This window comes from Nicotiana sylvestris, chromosome 3 (assembly GCF_000393655.2).
Source record: "Nicotiana sylvestris chromosome 3, ASM39365v2, whole genome shotgun sequence".
NCBI lineage: Eukaryota > Viridiplantae > Streptophyta > Magnoliopsida > Solanales > Solanaceae > Nicotiana > Nicotiana sylvestris.
Window position 1 is genome coordinate 22,163,951 of NC_091059.1, and position 20,567 is coordinate 22,184,517.

A 20,567-nucleotide genomic window follows, 5' to 3' on the forward strand; every position below is an offset into this window, starting at 1 on the left:
GGAAAATAATGCAAGCCCAAAAAGAATTGGATCAAAGTGAAAGCCCAAACCAAAATAACCTTATCAGGTCCCATATTCGATAACTGTAAAATTATGTTGAATGAAATTAATTCCTCCTTAAAAGGACAACCAACTAAGAAAAGGTCACAGTCGAACTACAATGCACGAGGTCACCTTTAATGATTTCGTTGTCATTGTTACTCAATTGGACCTTCCTTACTCCCTTTTAACACAAAATTGTGTGGATAGCCACTTTTTAAAGTGGTATTTACTTTTTATTCAATATTTTTAATGTTTAGCAATAATAGCCACTAGTCTATTAAAATCAATATAAAAAGACAGTGTTACCCTTTCTAAGTTTTTATGATCGGCGGGATTTTGCTTACTTTTGGGCGTGTTATCGTCTTCATTGTCATGGCTGTGATTCGCGTAAGACAAATTTGACCTCCAAATGAGATTCCTTCGAAGAAAACGTTGCTACTGTTTTACTTTCTCAAGAAGAAAACGTTGCTACTGTTATGTTTGATCTTTAGGACTTTTCTTGTTAGAATAAAGATTGAGGAAAAATAGGTATGTAGCTTAAAAAGGTGAGTGTGAAGAAGAGAGAGTGAGAGCTGCAAGTTGTCTGAGAAAATGGAGGAGGGTCGTCGAAGTAGGGAGGTTATCGGAATTTCAATAGTTAAGGACACTTGGTCCTGAACTTAGACTAATAAGCTCAATAGTTAAGGACAATAGATCCTGAACTTACAGTTATAAGTTCAAAAGTTAAGGACAATAGGTTTCGATGTCCTGAACTTAGACTAACAAGCTCAAAAGTTAAGGAAGTTAAGGACAATAGGTCCTGATCTTAGGCTAAGAAGCCCAAAAGTTAAGGACAATAGGTCCTGAACTTAGACTAGCAAGCTCAAAAGTTAAGGATACTTGGTCCTGAACTTACAGTTACAAGTTCAAAATTAAGGACATGTAATCCTGAGGTCCTGAAGTTAAGTTCAAAAGTTAAGGACATGTAGTCTTGAAGTCCTGAACTTAGAGTTCCAAGTTCAAAAGTTAAGGACATGTAGTCGTGAAGTCATGAACTTAGAATTCCAGGTTCAAAAGTTAAGGACATGTAGTCCAGAAGTCCTGAACTTAGAGTTCCAAGTTCAAAAATTAAGGACATGTTCAAAAGTTAAGGACATGTTGTCCTGAAGTCCTGAATTTAGAGTTCCAAGCTCAAAAGTTAAGGACATGTAGTCCTGAACTCAGAGTTCCAAGTTCAAAAGTTAAGGATATGTAGTCCTGAAGTCTTGAACTTAAGTTCAAAAGTTAAGGACATGAGCAAAAGGGTATTTTCGTCCGGGCAGTTAAAATTTATTAAAACAGTGGCTAAAAACTAAAGACATTTTAAACAGTGACTTAAAAGTAAATACATGTGTTATTAGTGGCTAACCGTGCACTTCCCCTTATGTTGAATGAAATTAATTCCTCCTTAAAAGGACAACTATCTTAGAAAAGGTCACAGTCGAACTACAATGCACGAGGTCACCTTTAATGATTTCATTGTCATTGTTACTCAATTGGACCTTCCTTACTCCCTTTTAACACAATAACAACAACAATCCAGTAAAATTTTATTAGTGAGTCCTTTTAACGGTATAAAATGAATAAGTTGATTCATTAACAAACGTCCTATTGATTCCATAAAATGCAGCCTTAATCATCTATATGAGCTAATGAAACTGTGAAAAATTTACGAAGTAGAGGCTAGTTAATTTGCTTACCGATGTAAGGAAATAAGATAACTTTTTCTTGGAATATATCACACATAGATTTTTCCACAGTTATAAATTACGAGTTTAGTTTTTTATTCTTGTCATATATCGTTGTACTTTTTATTTTATATAAAATCAGGACGAGAGATGAAGTTGATATCTGAATTCCAAGCAGGCTTAGCTTGATCTAGCCTCCCAAATCGAGCGCTATCTGTCAGCGTTTGATTTGCACAAAAGATGAAGAGGAATATATATAAAAATTATTTTCCACTTTAATAAAAAGGTTATAAAATTTCATTTTTTCCCCTCTCTCAACTCTTCTCAAATAAAATAAAATAATTTCTCTCAATTCTTTGGCATTGTGGTTCTGTTTTATAAGATTGCATTACAGAGCTTCACGCAAATGACTGAGCTGACATGCAAATTATATCCCCCAGGCAAGTTGTTCCCATGAATGCCTCTTTTTTTATGTGAAATTCCTAATTGTCATTTGAAATTTTGCCATTATAGAGTTTTCATTTAACAATACCTCAAAGCATGCAACTCCATGTGTTCTATTTGTGAAACCTACTTTTTCCAATCAATTCTCCCCTAAAATTCACTCCGTACTTAATTTTGATGTTTAATCAATCTATAAAATAATAATTGATTCCAATATATTTGGTTATGTGAAGGGGTCGAAATTACTGCACAAAAGAGAAACTTATTTATATCTTTTGATTAAGTTTAATGCTATTGATCAAATTACACTTCTGTTTTGTACTGAAGACCCCGAGAAAGCTAACATCTCAGTCACTTTCATCAAGTGAATTCGCATAACAATCTCTTTCTACTTTCCTTCCTCTAGGCATTATCCAGTTCCAATTTTAACTTCTATACATTGTATGTTGGGTCTATTTTCACAACATAGAAAGAGAAAAGAAAAAGCAATTCGCGACACCCTTATAAGGTAGTGATGAATTAAATTACTCGTGTTGGCATTATGAATTGAATCAAATCCTCAGTAGACATAAGTTTAGAGTCGAGACCAAGTTTTAGCAGTCTTTCGCATTGCATAGGCTCGTGCTACACTTAAATGAAATCTAGAACACAACTTCCTATTAACGAATAGGAGCGAGGAAAGAATACGGTTGAGACAAAGGCCATCAAGAACAACAACCCACTAAAATTCCACAAGTAAGGGTCTGGGGAGGGTAGTGCATAGACCTTACCCCTACCCCCATGGAGTAGAGAGGTTGTTTCCGATAGACCCTCGGCTCAAGAAAACGAAAAAGATGAAAGAGACAATATATCAGTACCATCAACAGAAACTATAGAAATAATAACAGCACTATAAGAACCAGAAAATAGTTGAAACGCAATAGCAATAACTAGTAGAAAAACGGGAGAATAGCGTGAACACAACATAAACCACTAGAAATCTAAGACAAATCCTATCAGTCTATCCTCACATTCGAAACGAAGTCGAAAAATACTCAATTAACTCCTAACCTACAACCCTAATGCTCGATCTCCGCACCTAACAAAGGAAAGTGAAAAAATGGAGGAATCTCTGATTTTTCCTTTAACAAGTAAAAAGAGAGTATCAATGCCAGAATAAAAGATAAGAGAATAAAGGATAAAAAGCATCTTTATAGACATGCTCAAGTACCCTTTCCAATGCTCTTCTTTAGCTCTGGGAATCCCATGAGCTCCTGCTCAAAACATACATAAGCAGCACGGAATACAAGTGCTGGTGAACTCAGGCATCTTAGAAAGCAAGTACAGAGAACATTAAAAGTCTAAAAGGCTTATCATAATCAGAAAAGGGAAAAATTCCCTTCTTTTCAAGTCCACAAAGGCTAACTTTGTCATTAGAGATGTGCCACAAGATTACTTTTTCCAAATATGAATTTTCAACAACTCAGAAAGTACTTAATCTAAGTGGAATTCATGCGTTTAAACGAAGCAAATGGCATACTGTACTTTCTACCAGCATGCTTTCAAGAATCTTTACACACTCATAATTTGCTAATCAAACCACAAAATGCTTCTGCTTTTATCTGTCATGATTATTAACTCATTTTTTACCAAAGGCTATATTTTCATGGTTACAATCTAAAGTACAACAGCTGGCAGAATACAGGGTTGAACTCAGGATTAAATTCAGAAGTCCTCACTTACGATTGCAAATAAACCACCAACTTTATACCAACTAGCTGAAAGAACTCTTCCTTTTCTTCAACATTTAATCTTGGAAAGAAAATTTCTATCAGCAACATTCATTGCAGGGCAAGCTTTCAGCTAGTTCCAGAGAAAAGGTGGTGAGTGAAACACTAAAACCCTGAGGGCTGACTGCACAGGAAGTCCCGTCCTCATACAAGTACATTGTTCATCAGTCTTGAGTTCCATTCATTTTCTTCTTTTGCAACTGAGGTTTTCTAATACAAACAAATCGTCCCCTTCAGGTGTTGTGGATTTGCTGAAGCTGCTATCATTTTCACAAGTCTTATAAACACAAAAGTCTCTAGCTCCTCAAGGAATACGTAAGAGCTAGACAAGAAAACATGGGTGCTGAAGACGACTATAAAGCCAAAGAAACGAAACCTCAACTTGGGGAACGGTGGCCACACGGAGGATTTCGAGGTGGAGGTGGATGGATTAGCAGTGACCGAGTCACAAGCACTTATGATCTTGTTGAACAGATGCATTTTCTTTATGTCCGAGTTGTGAAAGCAAGAGATCTACCGCCAAATCCAGTAACAGGGAGTTGCGATCCATATGTGGAGGTGAAACTTGGAAACTATAAAGGCAAAACAAAGCACTTTGATAAGAAGGTAAACCCTGAATGGAAGCAAGTCTTTGCTTTTTCAAAAGAGAAGATTCAGTCTTCAATTCTTGAAGTTTTCGTAAGAGACAAGGAAATGGTGCAGAGAGATGATTATCTAGGGAAAGTAGTTTTTGACATGAATGAAGTTCCTACAAGGGTTCCACCTGACAGCCCTTTGGCACCTCAGTGGTATAGATTAGTGGATCGACGAGGGGAGAGCAAAGTCAGGGGAGAGGTCATGCTTGCAGTGTGGATGGGAACCCAAGCAGATGAAGCCTTCTCAGAAGCATGGCATGCAGATGCTGCTTCAGTTCAAGGAGAAGGTGTCCATAGTGTCAGATCAAAGGTATATGTTTCACCTAAACTGTGGTACCTGAGAGTCAATATCATTGAAGCGCAAGATGTAGAATCCCAAGACAAAAGCCAACCCCCACAGGTATTTGTGAAGTCTCAAGTCGGGAAGCAGGTACTAAAGACCAAAGTATGCCAAACACGAACAACTAATCCTTTCTGGAATGAAGACCTATTATTTGTGGTTGCAGAGCCTTTTGAGGAGCAATTGGTACTTACCATCGAATGTAAGATTGATCCTTCCAAAGATGAGATTGCGGGGAGGATAGTCTTGCCACTTAACACCTTTGAGAAACGATTGGATCACCGGGCAGTTCATTCTCGCTGGTTCAATCTTGAAAGGTTCGGGTTCGGAGTTCTAGAGGGAGACAGGAGGAATGAACTCAAGTTTTCAACAAGAATCCATCTCAGAGGTTGCCTTGAAGGTGGATACCATGTACTAGATGAATCAACAATGTATATCAGCGATCAGAGGCCAACAGCAAGGCAGTTGTGGAAGCAACCAGTTGGAATCCTGGAAGTAGGCATCTTGAGTGCACAAGGGCTTGTCCCTATGAAACCTAAGGATGGAAGAAAAACCACAGATGCTTATTGTGTGGCTAAATATGGATTGAAGTGGGTAAGAACCAGAACTATACTTGATAGCTTGAGTCCTAAATGGAACGAACAATACACGTGGGAGGTTTATGACCCCTGCACAGTGATTACATTGGGTGTCTTCGACAACGGCCACCTAGGAGGGGAGAACTCAGCTGCTGGAAAGGACTCTCGGATTGGTAAGGTAAGGATCAGATTATCAACACTGGAAACTGATCGAATTTATACAATGTCTTACCCCCTTCTTGTTTTACAACCATCTGGAGTGAAGAAGATGGGTGAACTTCAACTGGCTTTTAGATTTACTTGTTTATCTCTTGCAAGCATCATATATCTCTATGGCCATCCCTTGCTCCCAAAGATGCATTATCTACATCCTTTCACGGTAAACCAAGTGGACAGTTTGAGATATCAGGCCATGAATATTGTAGCTGTGAGGCTCGGAAGAGCTGAGCCACCACTGCACAAAGAGGTTGTGGAGTACATGCTGGATGTAGACTCCCACATGTGGAGCATGAGAAGAAGCAAAGCTAACTTCTTCAGAATTGTTTCTCTGTTCTCAGGTGTAATTTCCATGAGCAAGTGGCTTGAAGAAGTTTGCAAATGGAAGAACCCAATCACCACTATGCTCGTTCATGTTCTCTTTTGCATATTGATCTGCTACCCAGAGTTAATACTACCAACCACATTCCTTTATATGTTTCTCATTGGAATATGGAACTACCGCTCCAGACCTAGGCAGCCTCCACATATGGACACAAAATTATCTTGGGCTGAAGCAGTTAACCCAGACGAACTGGACGAAGAGTTTGACACTTTCCCCACATCGAAGGCTGAGAATATAGTCAAAATGAGGTATGACAGACTTAGAAGTGTGTCTGGTAGAATCCAAACGGTCATCGGGGACATGGCAACTCAAGGAGAGAGACTCCAGGCTCTGCTAAGTTGGAGAGATCCAAGGGCAACCAGCCTCTTCGTAGTCTTCTGTCTTATCACAGCAGTGATACTGTATGTGACACCTTTCAAAATCATAGCTCTAGTTGCAAGTCTCGTTTACCTAAGGCACCCAAGATTCAGGAGCAAAATGCCTTCACCACCAATCAATTTCTTCCGAAGATTGCCAGCTCGAGCTGATAGCATGCTCTGAAACAAATAAATAAAGTAGACGAGTTTCTAATGTTTTTAGCTGAACATCAGTGATGTATTCTCCATTTTTCTGTTTCAATAGTTTGTATCATTATGATATTTTTCTGCTTGATGAGTAAAAGAGACCCTTTTCATTATTTTCCTTAATACAAAGTTAACTATATATCTTTTACTGCAACACTTCTCTTTCAGCTCGGTAGGTGTAAAATAACCAAAATACTTCTCTTAGATGGCATCTGCGCATAGCATTGACATTGAGTACTCTGAAGGGCCTTATACCAAGCTCTAAATAAGATTTAAAGGAAGGTCTCTTCTTTTAAATTTAAAGGAGGGTCTCTTTTTTAGTTAAATTGACCAATGTAGACACAAGCTAAAATCATCCAGATTAGCTTGGGAAATCGTTTTTTACATTGAATAGCACCAGCTTGATCATTAAAATGAAGGCTCCAAATCCAATAGGTTGAATAATGGGAATATCTAAGAATACAATTAAAAAACTAAAAGAGAAATCTCTTAGGTTATTGGATTGATCAGGGATTAAGAAATTGATAATAATCAAACAATCAAAGAAAAGATGGATGTTCACTGTTCAGTGAGAAATGTAATACAGAGGTTAATGTTGTCAAATAGTTCTAATCTTTATCAAACATATTTGAAATGAACTTCCATTTTTCTGATTCACTGAATCTATTAATGAAATATAATTGCACAAACAATGAAGCAAATTTTAATACTCAGAATGCAGAAGCAAATTTCACATTGTGATCTCATGCACTTCAAATTGAGCTCAAGTAACTGATAACAAAAAGAAAACTAGTAACAAACAGAAAAATTTGGAACAGTTACAAGTAGTTGTCCTCGTTTTTGTTGACTGTAATCCTATTTATTCACTTCATAAATGAAATAACAACTCTAAGAGCAAGAAAACAAGCTAAATATATAAGGTATGAGAACGTCAAGACTAACCTTAGGGTCATGGCGTCCTAAACCACAGTTCATCTTCTCGTATCCAGCATCTTTAACTACTTCCACGGACTACAAAGACAATAAAAGTTAATTTAAAAAAGTGGACATAATTTAGATTCAACATAAACCCATGAACCACACCCAAATTAGAAAAAGGAAAAAAGAAAAAGTTATAATAAATAACTAGGTGTGTACTGGTGGGTAGCAGGTATTTCAGTGGACTAGTCCAAGTAGTAGATGCGTCCTGGACACCATCTTTATAAGAAAAATTCATAAGCTGCTCAGGAAAACATCTTTGCAGTAATAGAAACTGAATCACTTCCATAAACTAATTGAAAAGGATTAAATAATTGAATCCGGACGATTGAGCCATCTATGGAAATTTTATTTAAGTTGGAAATCTTGAATGTTCAGAGCCCCACATATTTAAATTGTTCTTTTTTCTTTTTGGAGTTGGATTAGTTACAAAAGCTTCCCTAGTTTCTTCTATTTAATTCCACAAAGTTTCTTAATCGAGGTGGGCATAGTTCGGAAAAATGGAAATTCAAAATTTTCGAATTTTTGGTTTAGGTTGTATTACGGATCGAATTTTGAACTTAATTTTTAAAATTTTTGAAAACTTTCGAAACCTCAAGTAACCCTTTTTGGGGAAAATCTCAATTTTCATTAAGTTCAAACTAGTTACCCTTTAATATTTAAGTCTAAACTATTTATTTTTATTTTTTTTATTTATGCGGCCCAAACTATTTACCCGACCCATCCATTAGCTATTTGCATTCGCATTTAAAGTACATAATGTAAAGCATCCACCTTCATTTTACAAGGTTACTTAGTAGCTATGACAATTTGATAACTAAATAATTTGGTCTTTTTTTATTTTAAGTAGCACATACAATTACTTAATATATTAAGTTTACCAGGTCTGATTTTTGTGTGTATGAAGACTCACCATTGTTGAGCTTGAAGCTCCTGAAATTGAAATTGTATTTTGAAGATTTATTGTTTGATTCAATATGGGTGCTATAACATATTTTATATAGTATCTCCGAGTAAGCTTTCTGGATCTGAATTTTTATATGTATTTGAATATCCACCATTGTGGGGCTTGAAGCTCTTGAATTTAATTTTTTTTTATTTTAAAGATTCTTGTTTGATTCAAAGTGAGTGTTATTAAATATTGCTTATAGTACCTTTTGAAAGTTCATAATAAAATTTGATCGAATTTTTCAACTGAAAATCAAAGAAGAACACAGTTACCCAATAATATACTGCTACAGTGAACAATATAATTAATGTAGGGGTATACAGTTATACTGCAATAGTATAATGTTAGTATATAATATACTGTGACGATATATTGTACTAACCGAAGAAGAACATAGTTACCTAACAGTATAGTATATCTATATTGTAACAGTATACTATCATAGTATACAATATACTATAATGGTGCATTGCAATAATATGCACTATACTGCAATAGTATGTTGTAATAGTATACAATATACCATAATAATATACTTCGACTGTTATTTGTTGAATCATCTAGGTGCTATAATGCAAAGCTAAAGTCATGGTTATAGTAACATTATATTGTTATACTATACAATATAATATAACTAATAAATAAGTCATTTATATTTTTAATTTTTCCAACTAGGTCCTTGCAATTATTCTCTTAAATGAATTTTTTAAAGGAGTTCCATGAAAATAATATTCATTGTATATGAAGTAGGTGTCGGAAGATATAAATAGTAATATGCGGGAAAAAAATTAAAAAAAAAAAGCTGAATGAAATTAGAAAAGGAACGTGAAACTAAAAAATAAACAAAAGGAAAGAAAAATAAAAATAAAAAAAATGAAAAAAGATCCAATTTGAGTATAAAACTAGATTATGGTGAATAAAGAAAATAAAGAATAATATGATTCTAGAAAAAAAATATATGAACAGAAAAAAAATATAATAAATAAAAACGAGAAAACATAAAAAGAGAAAAGAAAGAAAAGAAAAAAAGAGCAGAGAAATAAAATTGAAAATGAGAAAAAAAAAAAAAAAAAAAGAAGAAGAAGATATTAGTTTGATGAGTAGAAAAACCAATAGGTAGGCACCGGCAATTAGTTTAACTTTTGTAGGTAAAACTATAAAATTTCCCTATTTTTTTCAAACCTCAAATACCTTATACAGTTATATTTGGCTTTATAGCTCTATCCAATAAATACTACCCATGCTAAATCCATTCGTAAACTAAATTAATTCGTTCGTAAACTAAATCACCGAATACCAATTTTCACATACCAATTTGCAAGTTATTTTATTACGCAATCAATCACCAATATTCAATATCCCTCTATCGCTAATAAAGCAGAGATTGAACGTTCTTGATTTTCATTTTTCTCATTTGTGCTAAGAAAGTAATTGCATTTTTTTTATTTGAATACTTTATTTGAATGATTATGGTGAAAATGAGAAATAATAAGCAAATTTGATAGGAATACATTATATAGATGTTCTTACTTGTAAGAACAAAAGGTCTAACTTTTAAGCTAAAATTAAAATTCAAAATAACCAAATTGATTAATCCAAAACTTGTAACGACTCAATTGATCGTTTTGAGTTCTAGCATGCTGTTTTATGATTTGAGACTTCTCTTAGGTTCACTTGATGATTTGTGACTTGCAAGTATGGGTGGTCCGGGTTCCGAAGGGTTCGAGAGCATTTTGAAATACTTGTACGCATGTTCAGATGATGATTTTAGACCTGTACGCATGTTCGAATTAGGACCCAAGGGGTTCGGGTATATTTCGGCACTATTGCATAATAAAATAGAATTTTAAGGAATCTTAAGTTAATTGAGTTGTCAATTTGATTTAAAGCATTTTTCTTTACATTTCGAGCTTTTGGATAAGTTCATATAGGGTATTTGGAATTGTTGGGATGGTTTGGAGGGATCTTGAGGGCTCGGGTGAATTTTGGGTGCTCAGAGAAGATATTTAAGGCAAAAATTGGCAAACTAGAATTAAATTTGCACCAACAACCATTTTCTGCCTACTTAGAGCTTATTTTATTATATTGGGAGTTAGGGAGCTCGAATTAAGGTAAAATTTTAGGAGATTTGCATCTACTTCATTGGGGTAAGTATTACTAACATGGATCTATAATTATTATATGAATCTATCTTTACTTTTGCCTTAGAATCAAAGAATTAAAGGTTGAAAAAAGGGTCTTGATTTGGAAAGAAAAGAAAACACTCCTTTTAATTTGAATACCAATTTGGACTCGGATTGAGAATCTAATTATATATTTGGACTAGGAAGGTTATTAATCATTTAAATGAATGGATTCGAGTTGTTCGGAGGCCGATTTGTGAGTCAAGGATTTGTTGGCGCATTGAGTTGCACACTTTGAGGTAAGTAACACTTCTAAACTTGGTACTGATGATATGTGTCGTGCCCCCTTTTTCTCCCTCCCCTTTTATGGGGAGGAAAAGGTCTGGGTTTTCAACATTTATGGGGGTTAATAACTCATTTTCTTTTTGAAAATTGGGTATTTGAAGAGTCGCCACCTAACGGATTATGGTGCATTAGGGCACCTAGAGCGATTAAATCTTGGATTGGTTTGCATTACCAGAGATTTAGAGTAAGGACTCGAAATAACCTTGAGGGGAACTTATATTTATGACTTAGTCCTTTAACAGATAAGTAGTTGAAACAAATAAATAAAGTATATTAGGCATTGTATGGCTCAAATAATAAGACACAGAATTTGAACAAGTTGTGTGCATAAAAAAGTAAAGTTTTTAAGCAAAGGGGATTTAGGAAGAGGGGTCCTAGGTTGGTTAGCCTACAGGATCACCCCACGCAATGCCCGGTAAACACTCCTCCACGAGGGGCAATACGTGACATTAGCGCGTAGTCATCATATCCCGTTCTACCCAAGTCCCTCCCCTTGGACATAGCCTAAAGCGTTCTAATAACCTTGACAATGTCTTATGCGTGCACTACCCGTCCCTTCTTTGTGGTCCTGGAGGTATTTTAGGACCTCTAAAGCTGGACAGTTTTAGACAACCCCTAAGGTGCTTAAAAGGAGAAAATTCTAGGCGACATGCAAGAACAATTTAGGACTGTATATAAAGCAAGTTAGAGGCTCACAGTTACCTCCTCAAGCATATCACATAAGTGCACGTCTTCAAACAACATTCAAACACTTAAGAAAATAAATCCTAGAACATGATATCTAAGTGAGCAGATGTTATAAAGTACTGAATTAGGACAATATGTGAAGGATCCTATTTAACTTGCCTACTGATTAGACCTATTAAATCTGAACAACTTCAAGTAGTAGAAATACAATTTCGGAGTTGCTGCATTTAAACTCGCCCTATAGGCTTGCCTAAACGCTGAATAGTGGTGTCCCAATAGCATGATAATTACGTTTGATATAGTAAAACAGTGGGCAGATTTTAAAAACGGACTTTTGAATTCCTATAGGCATGCTTTCTAATAGTTAATTAGGATAGTCCTTGAAAGAATTCATTTAAGGAAAACAAACCACTGATTAGACCAATTTCAAAGTAAACTAACATGAATTGAACTGACTTATTTAAACTAAACTGATTTTAGATTTATAGGCAGAATTTCTGATGTTGTTCCCTATAAGCATGATATCTAGTTGTTAAGAGTTGATGTTAGAAACTTGTAGGCATGATATTTAATGAAAACAAATGTAATTACCTGTTATAACAGAAGTTGAATTGGATCACATTCTATAGACATGGTATTGTCACGACCCGGATTTTCCACCCTCGGGAGTCGTGATGGTGCCTACTAATGTGAGCTAGGCAAGCCAAACCTTTAATCTAATTACTTCATTAACCAATTATTTCTTTTTAACAAATATAAGATGATAACTTGGTAACAACAGAAATTCAAATTTAAGTGGAAGACAACAATAAGATTTATGAAAAAATGCATCTATTACAAATACTTAAGCCTTAACCACCAAAAACCTGGTGTCACAGTGTCACAAACTATCTAAGAGATTATTACATACAAAGTCTAAAGAAAATGACAATACATTGTTTCTGAATAAAAGGAAAATGAAACAGGAAATTGGAATAGAGGAGACGTCAGGGCCTGCGGATGCCTGCATGTCTACCTTGGATCTTCGCATGGACTGAAGGTAGCCTCCACACTACGGTCCAAAAGATGCTTTGGGATCTGCACATAGTTCAGAGTGTAGTATCAGTGTCACGACCCATTTTTTGAACAAGCCGGGACCGACACTCGATCACTAAACATGACCGAGCGAACCATATCTGCTTATCAAATCTATTATAACTCCAAACTTTATATGCAACAAGGCAATACTCTAACCAAATACTTTTGATTAATTTGAATATTTAAATAAATTAACTCCAAAACTTATTCGTAGTAACTACTGAATTACTGCTAAGTTATTATCAAAAACACATGAATCTTAACCCAACGACTATGTTTATGAAGCCTCTACTGATAAACTGACGTACTGTTCAGAACATGAGATTTCTGGCCAGTTCTCTAAGAAAATAAAGAAATAATTAAATAAAGATGACTCAAAGGAATACTCCATGAATAAAAGCGGAGCTCACCAAAAACACTAGAAGAGAAGGAAATCCTAACTCGTAGCCTGCTCGCCTACAAAACTGGTTCCTATGTTGTACCACAGACCAACGTAGGTTCCCAAAAGAGAACGTCAGTACCATCCATTGTACTCAGTGAGTCTCAACAACAGGGGGCGAAACTTTAATAACATATACATTACGAGCAAATGTTCTAAATGCATGTAAAACATAAAGCTTATAAGAATAATTCTAAAATAATTGCATAATAGTAGTTTATGAATATTCTAAAAGAAATTCTTTTATTTTTCTTTCTTATAAAAAAATACTTCACTTTATACTTTGAGATTTTCAACTATCCTGGCTTAATTTTGTCTCAGTCACCGTGTGATCGGCACGTGTTCGATCCCAACCTGATCGAATAGGCCCAATCCACGAGGTGTCACTTGCTTCATGGTTCTCAGCGCCCATGTCTCAAACCTTAGTATGGCTAAGTAAATTCTCATCAACGAGACCCTCGGCTCATGTACTCCCTACTTTGGCACAAGTAGTTTTAGGAAGTCAACGCCTTGGTCAGGACCCTAGGCTTGGATGATGACCCCTTCTTAGAATAAAGGATACTCCCAAAAATCTTTTCTTTCTAAAACTTCTTCTTGTGACTTTTCAAGTCTAAATCTTTTATACATACTCATACTGGTATCCTTGAATGTAAAGCATGACATAAGAATAAAATAAACATTCAAAAGTATTTATAAAGATTCTTGATCCTTCATGAATTTTCAACATGAAAATGGCATATAAGAATAACATAAAAATCTGAAATTTATGCACATATCAAAATAATCATCTAAACTTTAGCTAGAAAATAATTCTAAGCTAATAGGTACTTACTACTACAATTAAGTATATATTAACTCTTTTATGCAATTCATCAAACACCTTGTGTGCGTACTTTTGTGAGTTAAACCACTTTAGTAAAGGGTTATATCAACCCATCTCAAAACTTCTCGAGCCGATACGTAGGCCCCAATCCAATTGACACCAGTCAAACAATTGATTCTACAACAACCAGTGCATTTTAATCAATTTTAAAGTACTACACCTAGATATGAAATTTATTGTTGATATAGAGGAAGAAGGGAATTAACTATTCAATTCTTACCTATTACTACTGTAGGGTAATTGACAATAAAAAATTTTATATACCTGAGTTCAAGAATTAGTAATTTGTAAAGAAACCTAGATTTTCTGTTGCCCGGCTCTCTGTTTTGTGAGTGAATAGGACGTGTTTTTGCCTTCTGTCTTTGTTTACGAGAATGACAGCACCTAATGTTCTATTATTTGGCCTTCTGCTCTTTTTTCTATACGTGAATGAACCTTATTTTCCTAAGCCTTAATGGCTTTGTTTGCCAACAACTCATTTCATGGGCTTTAAGTCCTTTTTCCCTTTTTTTTTTGACTTAACTAGTATTTAATGATACCCACTTTTAATAATTAGCAATATTAAAATTATTAATATTTTCTAATTGTATATCCAATATATATATATATATATTTCCACTATAGGCAAGAAAAAAAATAAATAAATAATAATAATAATAATAATAATAATAATAATTTAATTCTATCATTAGCGCATCTTGAAACTTTTATAGATTTGAGGAGTATTACATTCTTCCCTCCTTAAAAACATTCGTCCTCGAATGTTGCTAGGGCCTAATTCTTAAGCTAACAATCATTCCTTAAGTCCTTGAACCTCTTAAGTTTTCTTGCATTACTCACTCTTCTAAGTGACTCAAAATTTTGGCTAATTCCCTAAATTTTCAAAAATTTCGGCAGAGTTTCCCTTGTAAATGAAACTATCCAAAAAAATATCCATGTGACAAATACCACAACTACACCAACAACAACCAAATATATCATAGCAGGCCATTCATAGGCGCCATACACAGCTCATAAATTAGTTACTCACGCTCCGGCAAGGAGGTACCATAATAACTAACAAGAATCTAAAGCACAACAACTCTAGAACAAGTAAATCACTTTAATGAATTAAATATACTACGACATAAACTAAATTACTACAACAACTAAGTATAATCTAGGAAGGACAGAAACACTTGCTAACTTGTATTTAATAAATGAAATATAAATGTCAAACCAAACTTAGGTTCACATAACTTTTTCCTCAAATAAATATGGATATTTCTTTCTCATATCTTCCTCGACCTCCCACGTAGCCTCTTTTGAATCATGATTACTCCACAAAACTTTTACCGATGCTAAATCTTTTGTTCTCAACTTTCTTACTTACCTATCGAGAATTTCTATAGGTACCTCTTCATAAGTCAAGCCTTTTTTAATTTCTATGGTATCGGCAGGTATTATATGCGACTCATCATGAATGTACTTTCTAAGCATAGACACATGAAAGGCAGGATGAACAGAGGACAACTCAACGGGTAGCGCTATCTTATAGCCACGTTTCCTTTCTTTTCTAGAATTTCATAAGGTCCAATAAATAAATCTAGGGCTAAGTTTCTCTTTCTTACCAAACCTCATAACTCCTTTCATTGGTGAAACTTTCAAAAACACCTTAACACCAACCATGAACTCTAACTCACGATGCCTCTTGTCAGAATAAGACTTTTGACGACTCTGAGATGTTTTAAGTCTTTCTCTAATTAGCTGAACTTTCTCCAAGGACTCACAAACAAACTCTGGATCAATCAACGACACCTCTGTTGGTTCAAACCAACCCACTGGAGACCTACATCTCCGCCCATACAATGCTTCATAAGGAGCCATACCGATGCTAGCCTGATAGCTGTTATTGTAAGCAAATTCTATAAGTGGCAGGTGATCATCCCAATTACCTCCAAAATCTATAACACATGCACGCAACATATCTTCGAGAGTCTGAATGGTCCTTTCTGCCTGACCATCGGTCTGTGGATGGAAAGCGGTACTCAAATTGACCTTGGTACCTAATCTTTTCTGAAATGCCTGCCAAAAATGCGCCATGAACTGAGGGCCTCTGTGAGATATGATTAAAACTGGAGTACCATGCAATCAGACTATTTCGTTGATGTACAACTACGCATACTGCTCTGCAGAATCTGTCGTCTTTACTGGTAGGAAATGTGCGGACTTTGTCAGTCAGTCTATAATAACCCAAATTGAATCATGCTTACGGTACGTGCGAGGTAGACCTACTACAAAATCCATATTAATTATCTCCCATTTTCACTGTGGTATCTCTACATCTTGAGCTAGGCCACCAGGCCTCTAATGCTCGGCTTTGACTTGCTGGCAATTCAAACATTTAGCAACATGATCTGCTACTTGTTTCTTCATGCCTTTCCACCAATACAACTCTTTCAAATATAGATACATTTTGGTAGCTCCTGGGTAGATAGAGTACCTCGAACTATGAGCTTCCTCCATTATGGCCTTCTTAAGACCATCTACATCAGGAACACATAACCAATCATTCAACTTCAAAACTCCGTCACTTCCTAGAGTGAAAGTAGTGATTTCTTTGCTTCTGACTCATTCTTTTAATTTCACTAAGTACGGATCATCATCTTGCTTAGTCTTAACATGCGCAACAAGGGGGGATTGCACTAAGGCATAAGCAGTTATATCTCCTTCTTTGGTCTCATCCATCTAATTCCATTATTTGCTAGTTTTTTAATTTCTCGACCCAAAGACCGCCTTTGTACTGCAAGATGGGCCAAGACACCCATTGACTTCTTACTAAGTGCATCTGCTACCATATTAGGTTTTCCCGAGTGATAAAGGATATTGATGTCATAATCTTTCAATAACTCGAGCCACCTTTTCTGTCTCAAATTTAGTTCTTTTTGCTTGAAAATGTACTAGAGGATTTTGTGATCTATAAACACTTCAGAATGCTCGCCATAAAGGTAGTGTTACCATATTTTTAATGCAAACACCACTGCTGCAAGCTCCAAGTCGTGTCTGGGGTAGTTCTTTTCATGATTCTTTAACTGCCTGGAAGCATAAGCAATAACTTTTCCATTTTTCATAAGAACACAACCAAGGCCCACTCTGGAGGCATCACAATACACTGTGAACCCACCCGAACCTGTAGGCAAGGTTAACATAGGTGCAATGGTCAACCCCTTCTTTAACTCTTGAAAACTCTACTCACAAGTGTCTAACCATTGGAACTTAACTGATTTCTGAGTCAACTTAGTTAATGGATCTGCAAGTGAGGAAAACCCCTCTACAAACCTTCTATAGTAGCCAACTAACCCCAAGAAGCTCCTGATTTCAGTTAGCGTTGTTGGCCTAGGCCAGTTCTTGACTGCTTCTGTCTTTTGAGGGTCTACTTTTATTCCTTCGCTAGATACCACATGGCCTAAGAATGCCACTGACTGCAACTAGAACTCACATTTTGAAAACTTGGCATAAAGCTCATTTCCTTCAAGGACTGTAAGGCTATTCTGAGGTGTTCTGCGTGATCTTCCTTGCTCTTAGAGTATACCAAAATATCGTCTATAAACACGATAATAAAGGTATCAAGGAATGGATTGAAAACTCTGTTCATGAGGTCCATGAATGCAGTTGGAGCATTTATCAACCCGAAGAACATTACTAGAAATTCATAGTGCCCGTAGCGAGTTCTAAAGGTTGTTTTAGATATATCCTCTTCTCTGATTCTCAACTGATGGTACCCTAACCTCAAGTCTATTTTTGAAAAGTACTTTGCACCCTAAAGCTGATCAAATAAATCATCAATTCTTGGCAGTGGGTACTTGTTCTTAATGGTAACTTTATTCAACTGCTGATAGTCGACGCACATTCTGAGAGACCCATCTTTCTTCTTGACAAATAGGACAGGGGTACCCTACGGTGAAACACTCGGCCTGATGAAGCTCTCATCAAGAAGGTCTTTCAATTGTTCTCTCAACTCATTAAGTTCTGTTGGAGCCATCTTATAAGGAGGTATAGATATGGGTTGAGTACCTGTCATGAGATCAATGCCAAAGTCTACGATTCTTTCAGGAGGAAGTCCGGGAAGGTCATCTGGGAAAACTTTTGGAAATTCTCTAACAATTGGCAGTGACTGAAGAGCTGGTGGTTCTAATTCTGGATTAACGATGTGAGTCAAATAGGCGAGACACCCCTTACCGATCATTCGTTTTGCCTTAAGGTAAGAAATAAACTTACCTACAAGTGATGCTGAACTACCCTTCCACTCTAAGACTTCTTCATTTGGAAATTGAAACCTGACCATCTTGGCATGACAATCTAACATGGCGTAGCAGGAAGACAACCAATCCATACCCATGACCACATAGAAATCCACCATTTCTAATTCTATGAGATCGGCCTTGGTGTTGTGACCTTGGACTGAAACTATACAACCTCTATAGACTCTAGTGACTTTCACTGACTTGCCAACTGGAGTAGATACTAGGAATGGCTCACTAAGTTGTCCAGGTTCTAGCCCGAGGTTAATTGCAAAGTATGGAGTCACATATGAAAACATTGAACCTAGATCCATTATGGCATAAGCATTATATGAGCAGACTAAAAGTATACCTATAATAACTTCTACAGATGCCACTGTACTCTGACGATCAAGTGTAGCAAACAACCGGGGTTGTCCCTCTCCCTAAGTAACTCGATATGCACCTCTGCTTGCCCCATGCCCGATCTGATTATGAGAACCATGAGCCTGAGGTGGTGCAACTGCAGTAGTTGAGGAACTAGAAGGACGAGTTGATCCACCACTAAATTTACGACGTAACTTTGGGCAGTTGGCCTTTATATGACCAATGTCTCCACAATGATAGCAACCATGAAACCCAAGCTTGCAATGACCTGAATGTTGCCATTTACATGTTCCACAAAGACTTTGTTGGTGTGAATGTTGCTCAGCATGACTCTGGCTATGTGAGGATGGTGTCCTAAAATTCTGATTCTGGCGAGACTGATTTCCATAACTCTAGGTACGTCTGAAAGAAGACCCACCACCTGACTGATGACTGGACTGAGCTGGTGTTAATGACTCCTTATTAGAGGAATCCCTTCCACCTCCGCTGGATGTACCATTAAACCTGCCCGCTGTCCGAACTTTCTTGTTATGCTCTTTTTCTTCTCTCCTTTGTTGTCTGTCTTTTTCTAAGTGCTCAGCAAATCCCACAACAGAGGAGAAGGCTATCATCCATACTGCTGCAGCTGATGTCGTATCCTTAATGTGGTAAGCCAAACCGCCAATAAACCTGCGAATCTTTGCTTTTTCTGTCTTAACCATGTGAGGAGCATGCTTAGCTAACCTTATGATGTACTCTTGCACATTTTTATTCCCTTGCTTGAGCTGTTCGAACTCTGTAGCCTTAGTTTCCCTATCCTCTTCTAGGATAAAGTTAGCCATGAAGGCCTCTTCAAATCAGATAAGTTTCAGACATGTTCCGGAATGGTTTTGAACTAAAATTTGAGTGCTGGTGTTGCTGGTTCTCAGGTATCGCAATTGAGAGCACTAGCATCGCAATTGCAAAGGTGATAATGGGGGCTCAGATGTCACAATTGCGACTGCCCCTTCGCATTTGCGAAGCCTGCCAGATTTTGCCTTTGTTTGCATTTGCGAACACTTTTGGCTTTTGCTATGTTCCCAGCTTTGCAATTGTGAAGCCTTTTATCACAAATGCGATGTTGACTAAGGTTATCGGGGTTCACAAATGCAAGCCCTGGTCCACAATTGCGAATGACTGTGTCGCAAATGCAACATCCGCAGCTGGTACAAAGGGGTGGAGAGGGGATTTTTGAAAACATTATCTCATTTTGAACCCTAGACTCGGTAAGAGGCTATTTAGAGAGGGAATTTTCACCATCAAACTTTGGGTAAGTGATTCTAATCTGTTTCTAATCATATTCCATCAATATATCTTAGATTTTAACATCAAAATCATGTGAAACAAAGTGAAAGTTTGTTAAACTTTGTCAAGTTTTCGAAAAATTAGAATTTGTGTTTTGAGAGTCGATATGGACTTGGATTTTGAAACTAATCACATATATGAACCCGTGGAGTCATGGGTAATCAAAATCTACCATTGGACCCATGTTTTGACTGGGCGAGCCCCGAGTTGATTTTTTGGAAAAAGTGTAATAATCTTAGCTTTATCTATTGTAATTGATTTCCCTAGCATTGTTTGATAATATTAAGTCGATTTTGGTTGGATTTGAGCTGTGTGGAGGCAAAATTTAAGGGAACAACTATTTTCGAGTGTTGAACTGGCCTAATTGAGGCAAGTATCTTGCCTAACTTTGTGTGGGAAAACTACCCCTAGGATTAGTATTGATTGATTCATTTGTGTT

At 36.3% G+C, this 20,567-nt stretch overlaps 2 protein-coding genes and 1 long non-coding RNA gene across 3 annotated transcripts; 1 reads left to right on the plus strand and 2 right to left on the minus strand.

Annotated features, from left to right (window-relative positions):
* Positions 1 to 3,126: 3,126 nt before the first annotated feature.
* LOC104215189 (uncharacterized) lies at positions 3,127 to 8,143 on the minus strand. The gene is made up of 3 exons (XR_011406002.1): positions 7,816 to 8,143; positions 7,621 to 7,689; positions 3,127 to 3,445 (listed from the first exon to the last, which is right to left on the minus strand). It is a non-coding gene; the product is annotated as an uncharacterized lncRNA (long non-coding RNA).
* LOC104215187 (FT-interacting protein 1-like) lies at positions 3,452 to 6,655 on the plus strand. Its single transcript, XM_070170701.1, has one exon. It carries the CDS (start codon positions 4,298 to 4,300, stop codon positions 6,653 to 6,655), a length of 2,358 nt encoding a protein of 785 aa, XP_070026802.1. The 5' UTR covers positions 3,452 to 4,297.
* An 8,362-nt stretch (positions 8,144 to 16,505) lies between the features above and the next one.
* LOC138887136 (uncharacterized) lies at positions 16,506 to 19,626 on the minus strand. The gene is made up of 5 exons (XM_070168851.1): positions 19,206 to 19,626; positions 18,885 to 19,073; positions 18,417 to 18,743; positions 18,213 to 18,335; positions 16,506 to 16,684 (listed from the first exon to the last, which is right to left on the minus strand). Exons 1-5 carry the CDS (start codon positions 19,624 to 19,626, stop codon positions 16,506 to 16,508), a joined length of 1,239 nt encoding a protein of 412 aa, XP_070024952.1.
* Between the last annotated feature and the right edge of the window lie 941 nt (positions 19,627 to 20,567).